The sequence below is a fragment of the Gracilinanus agilis genome, chromosome 1, assembly GCF_016433145.1.
Source record: "Gracilinanus agilis isolate LMUSP501 chromosome 1, AgileGrace, whole genome shotgun sequence".
Lineage (NCBI taxonomy): Eukaryota > Metazoa > Chordata > Mammalia > Didelphimorphia > Didelphidae > Gracilinanus > Gracilinanus agilis.
The window spans coordinates 714,126,305-714,147,585 of NC_058130.1; the positions used below are offsets into that span (position 1 = coordinate 714,126,305).

At 46.1% G+C, this 21,281-nt stretch overlaps 2 protein-coding genes across 2 annotated transcripts in view; one reads left to right on the forward strand and one right to left on the reverse strand.

The window, feature by feature from the left end:
- Positions 1–641, reverse strand: part of VMAC (vimentin type intermediate filament associated coiled-coil protein) — a 9,301-nt gene extending 8,660 nt beyond the window's left edge. Inside the window, exon 1 of the mRNA XM_044658481.1 lies at positions 150–641. Within this exon, the coding sequence (XP_044514416.1) occupies positions 150–340 (191 nt within the window). The 5' untranslated portion in view covers positions 341–641. The remainder of the gene's footprint in view (positions 1–149) is intronic.
- Positions 642–856: 215 nt separating this feature from the next.
- NDUFA11 (NADH:ubiquinone oxidoreductase subunit A11) lies at positions 857–21,038 on the forward strand. The gene is made up of 4 exons (XM_044658482.1): positions 857–1,000; positions 13,287–13,379; positions 20,142–20,264; positions 20,804–21,038. Exons 1-4 carry the CDS (start codon positions 904–906, stop codon positions 20,914–20,916), a joined length of 426 nt encoding a protein of 141 aa, XP_044514417.1. The 5' UTR covers positions 857–903; the 3' UTR covers positions 20,917–21,038.
- The last annotated feature ends 243 nt before the right edge of the window (positions 21,039–21,281 follow it).

Here is a 21,281-nt window from a genome sequence, read left to right on the forward strand (position 1 = left end):
CCCCCCCCCTTTACTCCTCCTAACACTTCTCTGTCCAGCTCTCCTAACATCAGACCTCCCAGCCCCCACCTCTCTTCTTCCCAGCCGTCCCCGCCATGCCCTCCTGGTCTCCTCTCGACCCCTTTCAGGTTTCGGCTCCCGGGCCTCACCGGTCCTTGGCCCGGCCCAGCTCCCGGAGCGCCCCGCGCAGCTGCTCGTCCTTGCGAATGAGACTTTCCGCCTGCTCCCGCACCGTGCGCTCCGCCGCCCCGAGTCGTGCCTCCAGTTCCGCCGCCCGCCGATGTACAGCGGCCAGGTGAGCGTTCGCCTCCCGAATCTGCACAGGTGACGGGCCCGACATGGCCCCGCCAGGCCCCTTGCTTCACTCCGGAAACCGCCGCCGGACCCAGAAGCTCCGCCCCGCCTCCTCGTGGCGACCAATTACCGCTCACAACTCGACCTATTGAAGCTAATCCACATCTAGCCACCTCGCCAGGCCCCGCCTATTTGTCTTGGCCAATCCTCATCCACGAATACCGGCCAATCCCTGCTCATCCATCTCTACCATGCCAGGCCTGCCTAGTCTATTTCAGGCGATACCGCCCCTCTAATCTAGCCAATCTGCTCTCACCAAGCGGATCCCGCCTATCTTCCTCGATCAATCCAAGTCCATCCACTTCATCCAGGCCCCTCCCACTCCAGCCCGTCCTCCGACTTTGAAAATGCTCCACCCCTACTACAAACTCCGCCCTCTTCACTCAGGTTCCGCCCCTATCTAGGCCGTCCGTATCCGCGCAGTAGCATTCAGTAAAGTTAAAAGAGCTTCCCTCCCCCCGCCTCCCCAAGTACCGTCCTGACGTCGGCGCATGCGTGCCTCTAGTGGAAGTCGGAGTAGCTGTCCTTGGGGCGGGACGAAGGGTGATCATGGCTTCTCTGCTTTTGAAAGAGTACTGGGACGTTCCGGATGGCACCTCCTGCCACCGCAAGGCTTTTACTACCGCTAAGATGGGTGCCGCTTTTGGTGAGGCCTGGGGAGAGGAAAGAGTGTCATTGCTTCTGGGTCTTGGAGAGAAAGGGGGATCCCAAGGGGGATCCCAAGGGGAATGAGGGGATCCTCTATGGTTACTGCATCCGGGTTATTGCGGGGTAGGTGAGGTTTCCTTCTCTGGGGATCACTGCTTCCAGGTTACCGGAGGGAGAGATGAAAGGATTCTCCTGGGGATCAGCTGGGGAGATTTCTTGAGAGGAGGGTGGTGGGGCCCTCACGGCAACTGTGTTTTAATGGAAGTGAAACACCCCACCACCACCACCACCACCCTGGAAGGAACGGGAATGGGATATTCCCTGGGGTTATTGAGAGTGAAGGGCTGGGGAGAGGGTCGAAATGTCTAAATTAGTGGCCATGAGGTTCATCCGGAGTCTAACTACATCTGAGTTGTTGAAAGTGGGGAACCATTAGGGAAGTTATTGGGAGTGAGAGTCAGACCCCCCTGGGAGTCACTGAGAATGAGGAGTTTCTATGGGTGTCATTGCATACGGATTACTGAGAATAAGGGAGTCCTATGGGAATTATTGCATTCAAGTCACATAACAGGTTCGTGAAGTAGATTTCTGGTTTAGGGTCTCTGTGAGTGGGGGGAAGACATTATTATTTTTTTTTAACCCTTACCTTCCGTCTTGGAGTCAATACTGTGTATTGGCTCCAAGGCAAAAGAGTGGTAAGGGCAGGTAATGGGGGTCAAGTGACTTGCCCAGGATCACACAGCTGGGAAGTGTCTGAGACTAGATTTGAACCTAGGACCTCCCGTCTCTAGGCCTGGCTCATTAATCCACTGAGCTACCCAGCTGCCCCCAGAGGGAAGACATTATTAAAAGAGAATGAACAGTTCTCTCTAGGAAGAGACCAAGTCATCGACATTTATTCTTGGGGTCTAATGGGAGGTAATGCACAAAGCTACAAGGTTTGGATAGCAAGCAAGATGAAAATCCAATTTGGGGAGATAGATTTGATGTTGCAGGTATTACTGAGATGTGGTGGAATGAGATCCATGACTAGAATAGGACCCTGTATGGGTAAATCTTATTTAAAAGTAATGTAAAAAATTGAAAAGGATTGTGTCTTAAAACTACTCACTTGAAGAAATCTGGAAACCAGAGAGGAAAAGCATAGTGGAGCCTATTATAAGAATAATTTCAGAACCATTTAAAGCTTAACCTGAGTTCAGATGGGTGGTGGATACTAAAGACTTCAAAACATCCTTTTTTTGGTTAGGTTGGGAGCAAAAGGATAATGAAGATATACCATATTCTTAGAGTGGATGAAGTAATGATAGTGGATAACAGAACGCAAAATTATAAAACTTTTGTTTTGCTTCTGGTTTGGGATTTTTTCTTTGAATTGGGAAAGCTAGAATAAAATTGGTTATAACAGGGCTTTGACACCAAGATCCTTCCCTTCCTTACATTCAGTGAGATCAAAATGAGATTTAAACAAACTACATTCGTGGATACTGAGAGAACAGTAGGCAGATGTGATTGTTGAATTCCCAGAAAATATTTTTGAAAGTTTGGAAGAATAGAAGGAAGTGGCACGGGATTGGAAAAAGGTAAATCTTTACTCACCTTTTTTTTTTTTAATGGGGGGTTAGTATAAACTTTAGGCTTATGAACATCAATTCCTATCAAAACTGTAGGACATTATTAAAGGGATGGTTTGTGAACACTTAAGAGAGAAAGAAATCAATGAGAGACTATTGCTTTCTTGAGAACAAGCTATGCCAAACTAAACTTACTTCTGTTTTTATGCCTCACTAGACTGGTAGCTCAAAGGGATTGCTATAGACATACCTTACCTTGATTTTAGGAGAGCATTTTGACATTTTCTCCTGCTGTCCTGGTGGTCAAGATAAAAATGTGGATTATAATATAGTAAAGCTATGTAGATTTATACTTCAAAGGCTCTAATACAGTAGAATCCTAGGAATCAAGCTTTGATCCAGTGCTGTTTAACTTTTATCAGTGATTCAGATGGAGATATAACTCAGATTTATCACATTTGCAAATAATACAGACCTAGCAAGGATAACTCATAAGTGTATTGGATGAAAATATATCCTGAAACATAATATTTTCCGCCTCTCCCAATTCTTAAAAAAATTTTTTTTGTTTTTAAACCTTTAGCTTCCATCTTAGAATCAATAGTAAGAAGAGCAGTAAGGGCTAGGCAATTGGAATTAAATGATTTGCCCAGGGTCACACAGCTAGGATGTGCCTAAGGATAGTTTTGACCCCAGGACCTCTCAACTGCAGGTTGGGCTTCCTATCCACTGAGCCACCTAGCTACCCCCAACCCCACCTCAAATTCAACAGCTAAATTTATGGTCTGAATCTTACAAAATGAAATTTAATAGAGATAATATAAATTTGATTTTTTGATCCCAAGACTGAACATATTCAAGATAGGGATGAGTCTGTGACTAGTTAACAGTTTGTATGAAAAAAAGAGTGCTTCATTTTTATGTATGTCATGGACCCCTTTGGGAGTCTGATGAAGCCTATGGACCTTTTCAAGATTGATGTTTTAAAATACATAATTAAATACAGAATACAGATACACAGGATTACAAAGGAAAGAAAAGGTTAGCAAGCTGGAATTTTCTTGCCATGAAAGTTGATGGATTCTGTAAAATCAAATCACCAGACCCTTAGGGGACCTCAGGGTAAGAACTCCTAATGGAGGGATTCTAGTAACTAGAGTGTGAATGAACAGTGTTAGCAGCAGCCAAAAAAGATAAAGGGATCTTAAGCTCAATTGAGAAGCAGCTAGAGCTAGAGAGGATACTATAAAGGGCCTGGAGACAGAAAGATCTCCAATTAAATTCTGCCTCAGACACTGGCACTGTGACTCTGAGCAAGTCATTGAAGTTCTGCCTCATTTTCCATATTGGTAAAATGGCAATAATTATACCTACCTCCTGGGGTTATTGTGCTTCTCCAATGAGATAGCAATTATAAAGCACTTTGCAAACCTTAAAATGCTATGTAAATAACAACTATTTTTATTGTTGTTGTTATTGATAGACCGACAGACAAGGCATTTATTAAGCACTCAATCTCCTTGACTTCTTCACCGCCTTTGACACTATTGATCAGTGTCCTCTTTGGTATCTCCTCTTTGTAGATTTTCAGTACACCCCTCTCTCCTGGTTCTTGTCCTGTCTTACCACTCCTTTGTTGAATTCTCTTCTAGATCAAGCCCTCTAGTTGTAGGTGTCCCCTTAGGGCCGGCCCTATCCTTGGCCCTCTTCTCTTTTACCTCTACACTACCTCATGGGATCATCTCATCAGCTCCCATGGATTTGATGACCATCTCTATGCTAAGGAATGTCACATCTACTTTCCTGCCCTAGCCTCTCAGCTAACCTCCAATCTCACATCTCCAGCTGTCTTTCCGACATCCTTACCTGGATGTCCACTAGACATCTTAAACTCAATTTATCCAAAACAGAATTCATTCTCTTTTCCCCCAAATCCTACTTCTATTTACATTCCCAGTTACAGAAAAGACAAGACCAGTCTCCCAGGCTAACAATCTGGGACTCTTCACTATCTCTGACCTCCCATATCCAACCTGTTGCCCAGCCTGTTGATTTAATGCAGCATCTCTTGAATCTGTCACCTTCTCTCCCTAGACACTGCCACCACCCTAGTAAAGGCTCCTCACACTTGGATTATTATAATAGTCTGCTGGTGGCTCTGCCTGCCTCAAGTCTCTCCCCACTCCAGTCTATCCTGCATCCATCCACTGAAGTGGTTGTCCTAAAGTACAGGTCTCTTGCTCTGCTATCTTAGAGTTGTTACTAAGACAGAAAGTGAGGCTTTATAAGGGGGGCAGGCATCTAGGTGGCACAGGGGATAGAGGGTCAGGCTTGCAGTCAGGAGGACTTGGGTTCAAATTTAGCCTGTACGCTTCCTAGCTGTGCAATCCCGGGCAAGTCACTTAACTCCATTTGCCTAGCCCTCGCCCTTCTGTCTTAGAATTGACTGAGACAGAAAATAAGGGTTTAAAAAAAAAAAATAAGGTGCATGATCATGCCACTTCCCCCCACCTCAGTTAGCTCCAGTGCCTTCCTATCACCTGCAGGATTAAATGGAAAATGCTCTGTTTAACATTCAAACCTAGCCTCTTCCTACTTTCTCAGTCTTCTTATTCTTCTGTCCAGTGACACTAGCCTCCTGGTTGTCCCATAAGCATAACATTCCATTTCTCAACTTCAGACATTTTCTCTGATATTCCCCATCCTGGAGTGCTTTTCCTTCTGCTCCACCAGCTAACCTTTCTGGCTTCCATTAAGTCCCAGCCAAAATCCAATCTTTAGCTGGACTCCTTCCCCAACCTTTCTTAATTCTAATGCCTTCTCTCTGTTAATTATTTCCTAGTTATCCTATATTTAGCTTGCTTTGTGTAAGCTTGTTTTCATGTTGTCTCTCCCCTTAGACCATGAGCTCCTTGAGGGTAGGGACTGTCTTTTGCTTTTTGTTTTTTTACATTCTAAGCACTTAGCATAGTGCCTAGTATATGGTAAGAGCTTAATAAATGTTTACCAGTTGATTAGCATAGAGTAACGCTCCCATGGGTTTATAAACTGTCACATATACATGTGTACACACTGTCATTCACATACGTACCCTCTCCCTCCATACACACACACTAGCCATCTTCATGTATTTAAATGTTTGTCACATGGAAGGGAGGTTGGCTTCAGAGGGCAAGCATTGGGTGCAGGTTGTGGAAAGACAGCTTTAGATTTATTAGGAGAAGGGACTGCCTAATAATTAGAGCCAACCTTAAATGGAATGGGCTGAATCCCTTCATAATTGGAGCTCTTCAGTTGGAGACTGGATTGATCCTTTCTTAGAGAGGCTCCGATAAGTCTTGGACTGTCTGACCTCTAAGGTCCTGTCCAGCACCGAGAATTGGGCATTATTGGAACACCATCCTCATAGCCAAGCAGTGTCTGAGTTTCCTGGAATCATCTTACAAGTTTTCTTTGTCCATCAGGACATCCTGGAGGCAGTATAGAAGACTTGCTGGCCTAGGCCTGAAGCCCTGGCTCTGCCCTTTGGGGTTCTTCCCCCCCACACACACACACACACACACTTATCTGAGCCTTGGTTTGTTCCTTGGAACATAAGGAAATTGGCCTAAGGTCCCTTCCAGCTCTGAGTCTTTGTTCCCCTGACTTCTTTGGGTATAGGGGGCTCTCTGACAGAAAGGGCTCACTGATGACAGGCTGCTTCTGCTGTTGACTCACTCCTCCTGCCCTTCTCTGGAGACTTCCCTGCCTGTGAGAAAACTTCCATACTCCACTCCTTGCCTATGTTGGTGAGTTTGCTAGTGCTGAAGAGACTAGAACCCAAACACACATCAATTAGGAAGAGAAGGGGAGAGCTTAGTGTAATGTGTGTGTGTACCAAGTCTCAGAGCAGCCTTCCCAAAGGACCACCACTGAAATCCCTCATTCCTCTTCGTGTTGTGGCCTAAAGACTGTCACACCTGAGGTCTAGCAGTGGAAAACTGGTTTTATCCAATCCATCCCCCTCTGGTGATTGCGACCCAATTGTATCATTAGTCCTGGACCCCAGGGATCTCATTTTAAACCTTGAGTCTTCCCTTGTGTCATTAAAAATGTTCCATAATAAAGTCCTTTTACTTTATGCATTAGAGGCCTGTATGTCTCCTGTTTAAAACAAAACAAAACTTTTAAAGTCTTGAACTTTAAAAGTGCTCTCGAACAAGAGGCAGCTAGGTGAGTTCAGATTGAGAGTGGATTGAGAACCAGGCTTAGAGATGGGAGGTCCTTGGTTCAAATTTGGCCTCAGACACTTCCTAGCTGTGTGTCCCTGGGTAAGTCACTTAACCCCAGTTGCAATGGCCTTGCTGCTCTTCTGTCTTAGAACTGATACTAAGACAGGAGATATGAGTTATTAAAAATACACACACACACACACACACACAGAGAAATTACAGAAATAGCCTGTGGTGGCTGTGGTTTTCCTTAGGGCAGAATTGGGAATGGTGGGTAGAAATTGCAGAGAGGTAAATATTAGCTTAGTATGAAGAAAATTCAATTCATTCAGTCATTTTTCATTCATGCCCAACTCTTTGTGACCCCATTTGGGGTTTTCATGGAATGGTTTGCTGTTCCTTCCTCAAATTGTTATTGCAGATGAGGAAACTGAGGCCAACCGTGTTAAGTGACTTGCCTAAGATCACACAGCTAGGAAGTGTCTGAGGCTGGATTTGAACTCATGAAGATGAGTCTTCCTTTTTCCAAGTCCAGTGATCAGTCCCCTATACCACTTAGCTGCCCATAAAAGGGAAAACTTAACACTAATTGTTTGCCTAAAGTAGAGTGAATTATACACTTTGCACTCTGGTGCTTCTAGAGGAGAATCCTCTGTGGACAATGTTCCAAGTCATTCCTGCTTGCTATGAGTTGGCTCATTTGCCTTCTGAGTTCCTTTGTGGGGAACATCACTCCCTAGGGTCACTGTAGAAAAGTCCTTGCATCTGGCTTCCAACTGTGGATGGAGGGGTTTCTCTGAGGGATGTACATTACCCCTGCCAGGGCCCTCCACTCAGGGATTTCCTTGTCTCCTCTCCAGAAGGCTTTCTACCCTAGATACTCTCCTCTTAGAGGCCTACTCTCCTGGCTGGTGAGTCCTGTACCTGGACCACCGTGCCCACTTCTCTAGGCTCGACACGCTCTCCAGTCTTCTCTAGCTTTTCACCAGCACCCTTCCCACTCTCCTTCATGTATAATCTTTATTAGGATGGAAAATTCTAGAAGGTAGGGACTGTCTTATTTCTTGCAATTGCCTGGCACAGACTAAGCATTTAGCTCTACAAAGCTATATGAGTCTTTTCAGGAGGTGGCATCTGAGTTGGGCTCAAAAGAAAGGGCTGTCCAGACATGAGGAATAATGTGGGCCTGAGCAGAGGTGGGAGAGCAACAGGCATATTGTGGAGAGCCCTTGTAGTTTTACTCAGTATCATGTGTGTTTTAGAGAGTAACAAAATGTACCAGATTTCAGAGCACCTTAAATGCCAGACAGAGAAGAATCAAGCCCAGATCTCCTGGTTCTGAGCCCCCTTTCCAGGTTCCAGGTCTTTTCCATTGCTCTCACATGAGCACTACAGCCCGAGGCAAGATATATTTCCTTTTGGGATCAGCCCTGCAGATCCCAATCTCAAATGTAAGTTATTGTTGTTATCATAGTTGTTTTTCAGTCGTGTCCAACTCTTCATGATCCCATTTGGGGGTTTTCTTGGCAGAGATCCTGGAGTGGTTTGCTATTTACTTTCCAGTTCATTTGACAGATGAGGAAACTGAGGCAAACAGGGTGAAGTGACTTGCCCAGGGTCACGTAGGTAGTAAGTGTCTGAGGCTGGATTTGAACTCATGAAGATGAGTCTTTCTGCCCTCACATCTGGTGCCCCACCCACTGAGTTACCTGGCTGCTCAGGTTGGTGTGCGGCAGAGACTGAGCAGTTAGTAGCTATTTGCTGTGTGAGAGCTGCCATGTTGTAATAAGAGCCTTACTTAATTGATGACTTAAACTCTATGCTTCTTGAATATTTTAAATTCCAAATCTAAATGGGGTACTTCAGGGACATGTTACAGTAGCCCCTGGTGGTGTTACTTCTGGGGGATATGCGCTGCTTTAAATATGAACCAGGCCTGGGATCTCTCCACATCCTTGTAGCTGACATGAGCTATGCTCCCTTGGACAAGTCTCATGACCCATCTGAGCCCTTGTTTCCTCCTCTGTAAAATGAGATGATTAGACAAGACAATTCAAAGGCCCTTTCCACTCTGGCATGCTATAAGCTGGAATGCTCATGGGAAAGGTCACTGTGTGGCAGACTGTGACACTGGCCTGTCTGTGTATATTTGCAAAGGGAAAAGGAAGGAGACAAGAAAAGCATCGTGTGTTCCCTCGTTTGAGTCAGAGAGAGGAGTTGTATAGGGAAAATGGAGGGAAGCCTGTGGTGGCCTCAGTTTCCCTGTGTGCCTTGTAGGAGTCCTGGAAGCTGAGGGGGAGGGGGAGGCCCAGCTCTTTTCAGCGGCCTGCCCTGGACCTCACCTCGCAGACGGAGCCCACATGCACGGGCTGTTCAGACAGGCTGGCTCGCAGCGAGGCGGTGTGTTTAGTGTTCACTGGGGATCTGTCTAAACACTGGGATAACCCGTCAGAGCCAGGAATGAATCCACTCCACTCAGCGCCAGCCAGACCCAAACTCTGGTCCTGGGGCCAGTTCTGGGCTCCGCCCTATGTAGAAGCCAAGTACATCCCAGGGGATCGAGGGCTGGAAAATGTGACCCGAGTGGAAACGTTGGAGGCTGAGGCAGGGAGGCCCCCTACAAGGGGGCTGCAGGCAGCCAGGTGTGAAGTGATCCGGCTCGGGAGTGCAGTTGGAAGGATGTCGGCGAGGATGGGCCGGGTATGAGCAAGGGAGAAGAGAAATTGGCAGCTCTGTACTGTGGAGCAGCTGTCCGGACTGAGCCAAAGATGACTACAAGTTTGCAGGCCCCAGGGGCTCAGAGGATAATGGTGCCATTGATGCTGACAGGGAGGTTAAGGAGAGGTAACAGCTTAGGGGGGATCCACTTCTGACGCGAAGCTTTGGGGATTTGTGGGACAGCCACGTGGAGACGTTCTGTACATACCACATGTCAGAAAGCACGGAAGATGAGAAGCTAAGGCTGCGGAGTCAGGACAGTGGGAAGAGCCCCAAGCTGGGCTCCAGGAAACCTCAGTTCTAGACACAGGCTTTGCCACTAGTTTGTTGTACAACCCAGTGCAAAGTATTGCACCCCCCTGTGCCTCACCTGTCAAGTCAAGGGGTTGGACTCACTAAACTCTAAAGGCCTCTCTGCGTCTGATCTTGTAGGAATGTCCCTAGGATTCTCTGTGCGGTCACTTTGGTAGGGTGGTGCAGGGCATAATAATAATAATAGTTAGAATTGATGTTTCAATCATGTTTTAAGGTTTCCAAAGCATTGTTCATTTTATCCTTACAATAATCTCAGGGCATGTGATATCTCCATCATCCAGCTGAAGAAAGTGAGTGGCTCAGCCTGCAGCACAAAGCCAGGAAGGGTCTGAGGCAGGATTTTCATCCAGATCCAAGTCCTCTCTCCCAAACTACCTCCTTAGAGTCCTGAGTTGGGAGTCAGGGCTTGGATCATCTCACAAGAAAGGCAAGCAGTACAGCCATTGTCAGCCCTGGAACTTAGTTCTCTTTGCTATAAAATGAGAGGATTGCCTTGGGGAGTCTCCTCAGTTTCGTGGTCCTTCCTTTCTTTCTCTGGAAATGTACCTCCTCCTGGGGTCTGTTGTGGTGTGCATGAATGAGTTTCCTGGGTAGGTGAGTACAGAGGATAAGGGCAAGGAGGCTAAAGGCTAACCCTTAGGGAAGAAGAGGAGAGGGCTCCGAGAGACCTAAGAGAAACCAGGAATGGAAGCTAACAGAAGACTTGACCCTTCTGCCACAGAGTGGCTATATGACCTTGACTCTTCTCCAGCCTTATTTTCCTTTGCTCTGAGCACTTAGGAGACACATGTGAGTCACTGATTGGCGCAGGCCTTACTCACCAAGAGCTTAAAATCTAGTGGGGGAGATGAGGTGTGGAGACGTAAACTAATAGAGGGCTCTGTGTATTCTGTGCCCAGCAGATAGCCAGATGGGGCTATAGGAGTTCAGAGAGATAAAGGTCAGCAAGAGATGAGAAGGGAGAGCTACAGAGAGGTTTACGAGGGAAAGGGGGATCTTGAGCTAAGCTACAAAACATGGTTAAGATAATAAATTGTCTACCGCAGTGATTCCCAAAGAGGGTGCTACCACCCCCTGGTGGGTGCTGCAGCAATCCAGGAGGATGGTGATGGCCACAGGTGTATTTATCATTCCTATTAATTGCTATTAAAATTTAAAAATAATTAATTTCCAGGGGGATAAGTAATATTTTTTCTGGAAAGGGGGTGGTAGGCCAAAAAAGTTTGGGAACCACTGGTCTACCGAGTAGATCCCCTTAGCCTTTCTTATCTCTGCTTTGCTCTTGCTATGAAAGACAGCACAATCAGAGGGAAAGAGGCTCTGAGTTCAAGTGCAGCTCTGATGCTCCCTGACTAAATGGTCTTGGGCAAATTATTCAACTCCAGGCATCATTTTCCTAATCTTCAAAATTAAAATGATGATGCTTATTCTCCCCCGTTTCATAGGGTTATATGTTGTTCCCTACCTCATCCTTAGCCCCTTCAGTGTAGAAAGGATTCATCCTAGCCATGCTTCTTAAATATTTGCCAATTAAGCAGAGACAACAAAGCTTGCACTATCTGCCTCGCAGGGTGATTGTAAAGGAGCCAATATGTGCCATACTGTGGGCTAGGTGCTGGGGACACGAGTCCAAAAAATGAACTGATTACTGATGATCCCTGTTTAATTGGCAAAGGCACCAGGTGCATTTGTAAATATATACAGAGTAAGTCTAAAGAGAATAAACACAACTGGGGGGAATTAGATGTCAGGTAGTTGGGCAATGGCAGCTGGAGAGGAGGTTGGGGAAAGCTTCGTGCTGAAGGTAGTCCTCGAGCTGCACCTTGAAGGTAGAGAGCAACCAGATTGGGGAGATGCAGCTGAAGAGGGCGGGTGGAGGGACCAACCGCTGCAGAGGTACAAAGGCCAGAGATGTGGTGCTACATGGGAGATCGAGGCCAGTGCACGGATTGTAGGGTACCAGGAGGAGCATCACATCTGATGAGGCTGGAAAGGCGAGGTGAGTCAAGCTGAATAAAGGATAAGACACACTTTCTCTTAGAAGCAATAGGGAGCCACTGGAATTTGTTGAGCAGGGTACAAACACACGCCTAAGGAAGTACCTGATGATGGTTGTCACAAGTTCCTTGAGTGCAACATTGTTTTTGTCTTTATATCCTCTGTGCCTTGTCCCCAGTAAGTAGGTAAAAATGTTTGAATTAAACAGAAGCATGGAGCTGTGGGAAGAGGGCTAGATTTGAGTCTGGGCCTAGATTTGAATCCTGCCTCTGCAGCTGGTGAGCTGTGTAACTTTGGCCAAATCATCGAACTTTTCTGGGCCCCAGTTTCCTCATCTCTAAAATGAGGGTTTGGAGTAGATGCAGTTCTTTCCAACTCTTAGTCTGTGATTTTAGGAAATTAAATTAGGTTGCCGTGGCCAAAGAATTCATCACCTCATGGCCGTTCTGCTGGAATAAGGGTTCTCTATAGATGACAAGATCCTCCAGATGCTCCTCCTTCTGGATCACATTGTGCCAGTTGCATCAGACCCGGGAATGTTAAGAGTTCCCATAAGGAAAATCCAAAATAACTCACAGGAGATCACTGAATCATTCAAACAGGAAAAGCCACTTGGGTGAGAAATGCTCCTTGTCCAAGCTAACAGGATTGAATGACAATCCATGAAATTAATCTGTTATTTCATACACACACACACACACACACACACACACACACACACACACACTGAGGAGGACTCTGAACTGGCAGGGTAAAGGGGAGCTGGGTGGCTCAGTGGATGGAGAGCCAGGCCTGGAAACAGGAAGTCCTGGGTTCTCATCTTGCCTCAGACTCTTCCTAGCTGTGTGATCCTAGGCAAGTCACTTAACCTCAGTTGTCTAGGCCTTACTCCTCTTCTGCTTTGGACCCAATACTTGGTATCCATTCTAAGAAGGTAAGGGTTTTTTAAAAAACTGATCAGGGTAGATGGCAGGGCATTGGAGAAACCATATGTGTTATGATGACACTTAGCTCCTCCTAACACAACAGCCTATACTACTGACACCAGAATTCTTCCAGGGATGTTCTGCATTTGTACCTCTTGGGACTGAGGGTTTCTGAGGACTCAAGAGTTGCAGGTGACTCCAAGGTCATTGAAGAGCTGCGTAGCGTGGACCAATAGGTTATTGTAGCAATTTTCTGACTGGCCCACGAATAAGGTGTAGCATGTAGAGAATGTGTGATTGGAAGGCAGTGGGTCACTTGAGAAATAAGAGCAGGAAGAACAGCTGGACAGCCTGGGTGTAGAACTGGTCCTCAGGAAAAGTAAACCCAGCTCTCCCTGGGCAGGGGCCCACTCCTGGCTGAAAAGGCACAAATAGGTTGTGATCTGAACTGTCAGGGGGATCACAAAGCCTCCGAGGAATGGGTTAAACTATGATTTATTAATTAAGAATATTGTTTAACAAATCACGTTTTCTTCTTGCAGGTGCGGTGGCATCTGCCTACAACCTTGTATTTTTCCCACCTAATTCGGCTGCTGAGGGAATCCTGAGGGCTGGGAAATATACGCTCTCCATGGGTAAGAGAGACCTCTGTTCTTCCCTGATATCGTGCCTCAGTAGCCTTCTCCAGGCTTATCTCTTACTGCTACCCTTTGTTTGCCCTCCAGGCTCCATCCTTTTAAGATCCAGTTTCATTCTGACCCCTTCCTCCAGGTCCCAGTGACCTCTTCCAGCACTGTGTGTTTGACCCTGAGCACACATAGCATGGAGTTCTGCATGCATTTGTTTATTCCTTCCTGATTACACCCTCATTCCTTCTCTTCTCATAATTTTCTCAGAACAAACACGTTCTATCTCACCCTTACTCCCTGGAGACAGGAGGCCCTGGGCTCAGATCTGGCCTCAGACGCTTCCTAGCTGTGTGACCCTGGGCAAGTCACTTGACCCCAAATGCCTAATCCTTACCGTTCTTCTGCCCTGGAATGGATACTTAGTTTCCATTCTAAGAGAGAAGGTAAGAGTTTAGCAAAAAATTAGTATCCATTAAACCTTGTATCATAAAGATTTATGTACCTCTGAACTGTCTTGAGGGCAAGGACTGTGACTTTTTCACATCTTTTTATCCCCAGCACCTAGTGCAGGGCCTGAGCAAAAGAGGTTAGTGCGTGAGGGAGTAACTTCGCAGTGGTCCCTGTAAGCTCCTTGGAGGCAGAGATGTGACATTGGCACAGCTTGTGTCCCTAAAGAATCACCAGGAACAGGGTCTCCCACAGAGATACTGAATAAATAAATTAGTATCTTCCCAAAGAGACTTGGAACTGCTCCAGGGCAGGTGGTGTAGCCCTGTCTCTCCAGGGTCAGAGGCCTGCCCCTGTGGGGTGGCTGGTTAGGATGTGAAGCCTGAGGGCCCCCTCCGCATGGGCACACAATCCGGGGCACAAAAGCCCCCCCAAAATGCTATGCCACCTAACTTCCTCTATTTCTCCTAATGAGATGTCTGGCCTCTTACAACCCCAGCTTTATAGCCTTGGAGTTGTCTTTGATTCCTTCTCTCTCACCCCCTGCCATCCGGTCAGTTCCCTTTTTCCCTCAGCAGTATCTGATATCTGTCCATTCTTTACTCCCACTGGGACCTAGCATAGGCTCTTTCCAACTCTTAGTTGGACTCTTCTGGTAGTTTAGCTCTTCATTGGCCTCCAGCCGTTACACACAGTAGCCTCAGGCATCTTCCCAAATGCTGCTTTGCCCATATCACTACTTTATTAAAAAAAACCCTTAGTGCTTCCTCCTTGCCCCCACATTCCCAGCTGGCTGGCATTCTGACCCTCCGTTACCTGGTTCTAGTCCATGTGTCCATAGGCCTCCCTCATTTATTCAGTGGTCTAGCTCAACTGGCCCCCCTCTCTCTTTGTCCTCAGTTCTGTTCTTATCCTGCCCTTGTGCATTTGCTGATGCTGTCACTCATCCCTAGAGGGGACTCAAGTCCTTCTCTGACCTGATCTCTAGCTGCTAGAGAAGCCCTTCCTTTCAACAATTCTACCAGACTAAGATGTGCTGAAGCTTTATGTGTTTTTTCATAGCCTTTGTCTGGAACTCACCTTAGCACTGGCCTCAGTCTCTCTTGCATTCTTATTCGTGTACTTGTTCCCTAATACTTAAATCATAAATTTATCTTTATTTATTATTTTCATTAAACTTTTACTTTCCATCTTAGAATCAGTACTAAGTTTTGATTCCAAGGCAGAAGAGCAGTAAGGGCTAGGCATTTGGGGGTAAGTGACTTGCCCAGGGTCACACTGCTAGGAAGTGTCTGAGGCCAGATTTGAACCTCTCCTCTTTGGAAGGAGGCGCTTATATTTGTGACTGGCTTGCCCTTCTCACCCACACCTTCCCAGAGCTTTCCTCACAGCTTTGCCCAAATCCTCCCCCAGAGGGCAGCTGTTCTTTGAGAAATCTTGTTCTTTCCCAAAGTGCTGAGCACCTTGCTAAGTCTTCAGAAGAGGGCTGAGTGTTCTGTGACCTGTGCTGATCACAAATTTCCATGCCCAGTTTCCATTTGATAACAAGAGGGCACACACAGTGGTGTGAGCCTTGGGGAGCCCCTTCTCTCACCCGTAATCCCAGGAGGAAGTCCTGCTGGCATGTCCCTATCCCTTGACCAGATCTGTACCATCCTGAACTCTACTGCCTTGTCATAGAGGTTACCTGATCATCAGAAAGGGTCAGGTGTTGTATTGAGATGCCATTTGGGGCAGCTTGGTGGCCCATTGGATAGAGAAAATGAATAGATACTTCCTAGCCATGTGACCCTGGGAAGTCACTGAACCTCATCTGCTTACCCCTTGCCAAGAGACAGAGACAGAGAGAGAGAGAGAGAGAGAGAGAGAGAGAGAGAGAGAGAGAGAGATGCCCTTGGTGTAGACAGGGTTCACACTCTCATAAGCAGTTGTACCCCAACCCACATAAGACAGCATAGATAATGTTCGTTTGTGACTTCCTAAGTCAAGTTTGACACTGCTGGTGCCCTTTCAGAAGTGTCGTCTTCTCTACCAGGCCTGGGAGTCGGGATAGCGGTGCCCTGGTTCTGGCTCTCCCCGTCTGCCACATGACCTTGATGTGAAAGGTGGAGGCAGAGGGGGGCAGTTGGTCATCCGGGGCACTACAGTGGAGAGCTGACCCAATGGCGAGGAGGACTTGAGTCTAAATCCTGAAGTGTGGAGGTCCTGAAGGTCTGATGAGTATTCTGGGGCCTGGATTGGACATAGAAAGCTGTCCACTGATTGGTTGGCAAAAATGTGCCGAATATGTCATCTGCCTGGCACTAGTTGCTGTGGGGAGTGATAACTTATGTCGCTATACTCTGTTTACAAAGTGCTTTCTTCATTTTTTTTCTCTCCTCCTCCTCCCCCACCTTCCTCCTACTTCCAAATCCCATAATCCTTATAAGAAGAAAACATGGGTGGGCTGGGGGCAGCTGGGTAACTCAGTGGATTGAGAGCCAGGGCTACAGATGGGAGGTTCTAGGTTCAAATCTGACCTCAGACACTTCCCACCTGTGTGACCCTGGGCAAGTCACTTGACCCCCATTGCCTAGTCCTTACCACTCTTCTGCCTTGGAACCAATACACAGTATTGACTCCAAGATGGAAGGTAAGGGTTTAAAAAAAAGAAGAAGAAGAAGAAAACATGGGCCATGCCCTCAAAAGCTCATCATATAGATGGGGTCCCAAAACCATTCCACATGACCTGAAACCTTGAATTAGTATAAGTCAGGAAGGCATGTGCTAGAATCCCACCTCAGATATATGTTACTGAGGCAGCCAGGTGGCTCAGTAGGTTGAGAGCCAGGCTTAGAGACAGGAAGCCCCAGACACTTCCTAGTTGTATGACCCTATTTCATATTTGGCCCCAGACACTTCCTAGTTGTATGACTCTGGGCAAGTCACCTAATCCAGTTTGCCTACCCCTTACTGCTCTTCCATCTTAGAGTTTCTTCTAGGCCAAAAAGAAAGCGTTTTTTAAAAAATGATATATAGGTGTGACGTTGAGCAAATCACTCAACCTCTGTGAGACCCAGTTAGTTGGAGGTTGGGTTTGGTATCATCTAAGGTACTTTCCTACCTTCAAATCTATGATTCTTTGGTCTGGAAGTAGGAAGGCAGAGTTGAGTGAAAGTAAGGAGTTAACCCTTCTGCTGATCTTGACCTTGGGCAGGTCATTGCCTCTCTATTGCAATTTCATCATTTTGAAAGGGAAGTTTAGACTAAATGATGGGTACGATCTCTAATGTTTAAGGCACAGTTGACTCCCCTTATTGCACAAGAGACAGTAAGGGAGCGCCCAGCTGCTCTCTGTAAGTTCAGATCACCAAGTCCAAGAGAGTTTCCTCCTAGGGTAGTAGCTGCTGCCATTGCTGAGCCAGTGATATGGGGAAGATAAGGAAGAATAACAGAGAAGCTGCAGGGCTGGAGGCAAGTCTTGTCTAGTCACTGGCTCTGATGGCTCTGAACCGAGCTGGTGAGCTTGACTGTGACTCCTGGGAAGACTCTGGAATGAATTAGAAAAAAGGTTTGCCCATATTTTGAAGGGGAGCCGGTGATGCTGAAGAGCCAGCCTGGCTTCAGCAAGAGAACAGAACATGCTAGACTAATGTCATTTCCTCTTTCAACAGCATTTTGAGCTAGAGTAGGAGAATGTTCTAGAAATCAGGAAGAGGGGGCTTTAGAGTCGTGTCATGTGGTCCAGTCCCCACATTTGGAGATGTCATTTACACAACTGTTAGTGAAGTATTTGATAAGTTCCTAATGCTTTCTTTATGGGCAAGACAGATTGGAGCTAGGTGTTACTGTGAAGAGGTTTCTGAATTGTTTGAAGGAGCAGGCCCAAAGAATAATCATGAATGATTCATTATCAGATTGTAGGAAATTCTTTGTTTGATGGCACGATGACAAGGGGTACGGGAGACCTGAGGATGGGGAAAGCAGATTAAGCGATACAAAACCAAAAAATAACCATAAAAAATTCATATCAAATCAGAGGGATTTGTATGAGATTGCCCCCCAGAATTTGTTCTCATCCTTGTTTCATTAGTGCTATGGATGAAACTGCAGAGAACATCAGCTTTCTAAGCCGGGAGAGATAGCTAACATGCTGGTGCCAAGATCAGAATCCAAAAAACAATCTGGAAAGGTTACAGTGGTAGGCCAGGTCGATGCCGCCATCAGTTAAAAGTAATAATGATACAATCTCACATTTCCTTAGAACTTTAAGGTTTGTAAAGCATTTTATATTATATAAGTTAACTTATTTGATTTTGATCTGTCACGTCACTCCGTGGATTTTCTTTTGATGATACAGACCACAACTTGTTCATATCTTTTCATCTTGTGTGACTCTTATTCACATCTTTTAGTCAACTCTTCACAGAGGATTTATCCAATGCACTGGAGACCTTCTAGGTTAGGGGTTCTTAACCTGGGGTCCATGAATGCATGTTGGGATTTTTTGGAACTTTTTCCATTTTTTTCAATTACATTTAGAAATCATGTTTAACAATTGTTATCAGGCATTTTGCAATTGAGATTCTCTCCTTCTTTTCCTCCTCTCTCCTTTCCCCGAGGCAGTAAATAGTCTGATGTAGGCTATGCTAGTGCTGTCATGCAATATATATATATATATGTGTGTATATATATATATATTTCCATATTCCCCACGCCATGAAAGAAGACGTGTGTTTGGTTTTTTTTTAATGTTAAAATATTTTGGTCATTTTATTTCAGGATAATTCATTTCTTTTGTAAATGTGTCTTACTTTTTGCATTTAAAAACATTATTCTAAGAAGGGGTTTGGCCATAGGCTTCACTGAGCAAAAGCTAAGAATTCCTATTCTAAAGTCTTAGGGTTTTGAACATTCATTAGGTATCAGTGCAGTACTCAGATTGCCCTTAGTGACTTAGTGGCCCACCTCCTTTTTCAGTCATGCATTTCCTGGATGCCTTTTATGCCACTCCTGACATATAAATCATTGTTGGTAACGTAGTGCAGCCTATTTCCAGTCTACTTATGAATGCATTGCTCTTTAAGCCATCTAGAATCGCTATTCTTTAGCTATTATGGTGTTATATGATTCTAGGTCAATTTGACAATACTGCATAAAGTTAAGTAAAGTTCTGTATTTGAGTTTAAAAAGTCAGATTTGCATTTAAAAAGTGGGATGTAGGAAAAACAAATTGTGTGGGTTTGGAGGACTGTACACTCCATGAGTCAGTCCTGCAACATGGCAGCCAAAAGAGCTACCGTAATGTTAGGCTGCATTAAGAGAGGGGCAGAGTGCCCAGAATGAGGGAGGTAAGCGCCCTTCCACTCTTGTCTTGGTCAGACTGCATCTGAACTACAGGGTACAGGCCAGGTGCCATATTTGAAGGAGGACTCTGAGTCCTTGGAGAATATACAGAGGAAGGTGATGGCAATGGCAAAGATTCTTGAAGTGGTGCCATATGAGAATCAGCTGAGCCATCTTAAGTTAGAGAAGAGAAGTCTTGGGGGGACATGGTAGCGATCTTTATAGGACAGAAGGTCTATCCTAGGAAAGAGGGATTAGACTTATTCATCCAGGTCCCAGAAGGAAGAACCAGGATCAGTGGCTAAAAGCTGCTGAGAAGATTGAGGCTCAATGGTTGGAAAAAACTTAATTAAAGTTTTTCAGAAGTGAAATGGATTATCTTCGGAAGTAATGGGAAGCCAGAGATACCCGTGGCTAGAGGAGGCCTGCTTCACCACTTGTCAAGAAACGTTAGAGAGGGAATTTTTTGGTCAGGATACAGGTTGGATGAGGTAGCTTTTGAGATTCTGTGATTCTCTTAAGTCCCTGCTGCTTCTGACATTTTGTGGTTCCAGCCACTTTGGAGTTTTCATCTCTTTAGGCCAGTTTCCTCATCTGTAAAATGAAGGAGATAGGGTAGAATGGACTGTTTAGGCCCTTCTTCTTCTCTGATTCTGAATTTTTTCTTGGCCTTGAAAACCTTGGCATCCGTGTATTTTGTTTGCTGAGCAAGAGAGATTTTTTTTTTTTTTTTAAACCCTTACCTTCTGTCTTGGAGTCAATACTGTGTATTGGCTCCAAGGCAGAAGAGTGGTAAGGGCTAGGTAATGGGGGTCAAATGACTTGCCCAGGGTCACACAGCTAGGAAGTGTCTGAGGCCAGATTTGAACCCGGGACCTCCTGTCTCTAGGCCTGGCTCTCCATCCACTGAGCCACCCAGCTGTCCTGTCAAGAGAGATTTTTGTTCATGTTCTTATGCCTTCTCTCCTGTTCCCCCATCTCCTCCTCTAATTACAGCTGCAATAGGTGCCATATTTGGGATTACTTCCTGTGTCAGTGCTCAAATCCGGGAAAAGCCAGATGATCCCCTGAACTACTTCTTTGGAGGCTGTGCTGCAGGCCTGGCCCTTGGAGCCCGAAGTAAGTCCCAGGCAGGCCCTTTGAAGCTCTGCCCACTGACTCATGGCTGAACTGGCTGAGCAGATCTCCAGATCCTCCAAACTAGAGGGTTGGAGGACTCTAGGGCTCAATCTCATCCATCCCCCTCATTTTCTAGGTGAGGAAACTGAGGCTAAGAGAGCCAAAGTGATTCATACAGGAAATGAGTAGCAGAGTGGAATTTAGCCCCAGGACTTCTGGTCCTGCCTGACTTTCTCTGTCAAGCAAAGAGCTTGAACTCACTGACCCCTCAGACCCCTTTTAGCTTTACTCTTGGTCCTTCTCTGCTCTTCCATGGTTGAACCAGCCAGCTGCTAGAGCGGGGCTTTGGGGGCTTTAAACTCCACAGAGGGGCCTGGCAGCAGGAAGTCTATTGTCCTTCTCCAGGACAATAGCCCTGGTTATTAAGCCCCCCACCTAGCTCTAGAGCTTAGCTGCTGTGGAGGAGAGTGGGGAGTGTCCAGGTGGCAGGAGTGGGCATAGGCGATACCCCACCGTCTGACCTTCCTCTTCTCTTGCAGTGCATAACTACACCATGGGGGCAGCAGCGTGCGTGTACATGGGTGCAGGGGCCGCCCTTTGGAAGGCGGGCAAAATGGAAGGTTGGAAGCTGGCCAATGGGCCCCGAGTCTAAGCCAACGATGCCTCTGCCGGCTGTCTTGTAAAAAAAGGTTGATGTATAGTGACCCTTTTCAACGTTTCCTCAAACAGTTCCCTGATTCTATGTGGATTTTAATAAAGCTTGATACAACTTGATGCCGTGTTGAAGGTGTTTCCTCTTTGGTCATACATTCGCCCCATCCCTCCTGTGGCCTGGATGTGTGGCCGGGTGGAACGAGGACTTTTCCACTGCTAAGAAAGAGCTTTGTAAAGTTTCCAGCTGCCTTTCAGACATCTTGAACTGGATGTCTGGTAAACATCTTAAACTTAACATGCTCAAAGCTGAACTCAATCCTCCTTCCCCTAAGCCTCCCCCCACCTTGGCTACTAGGCTCATCA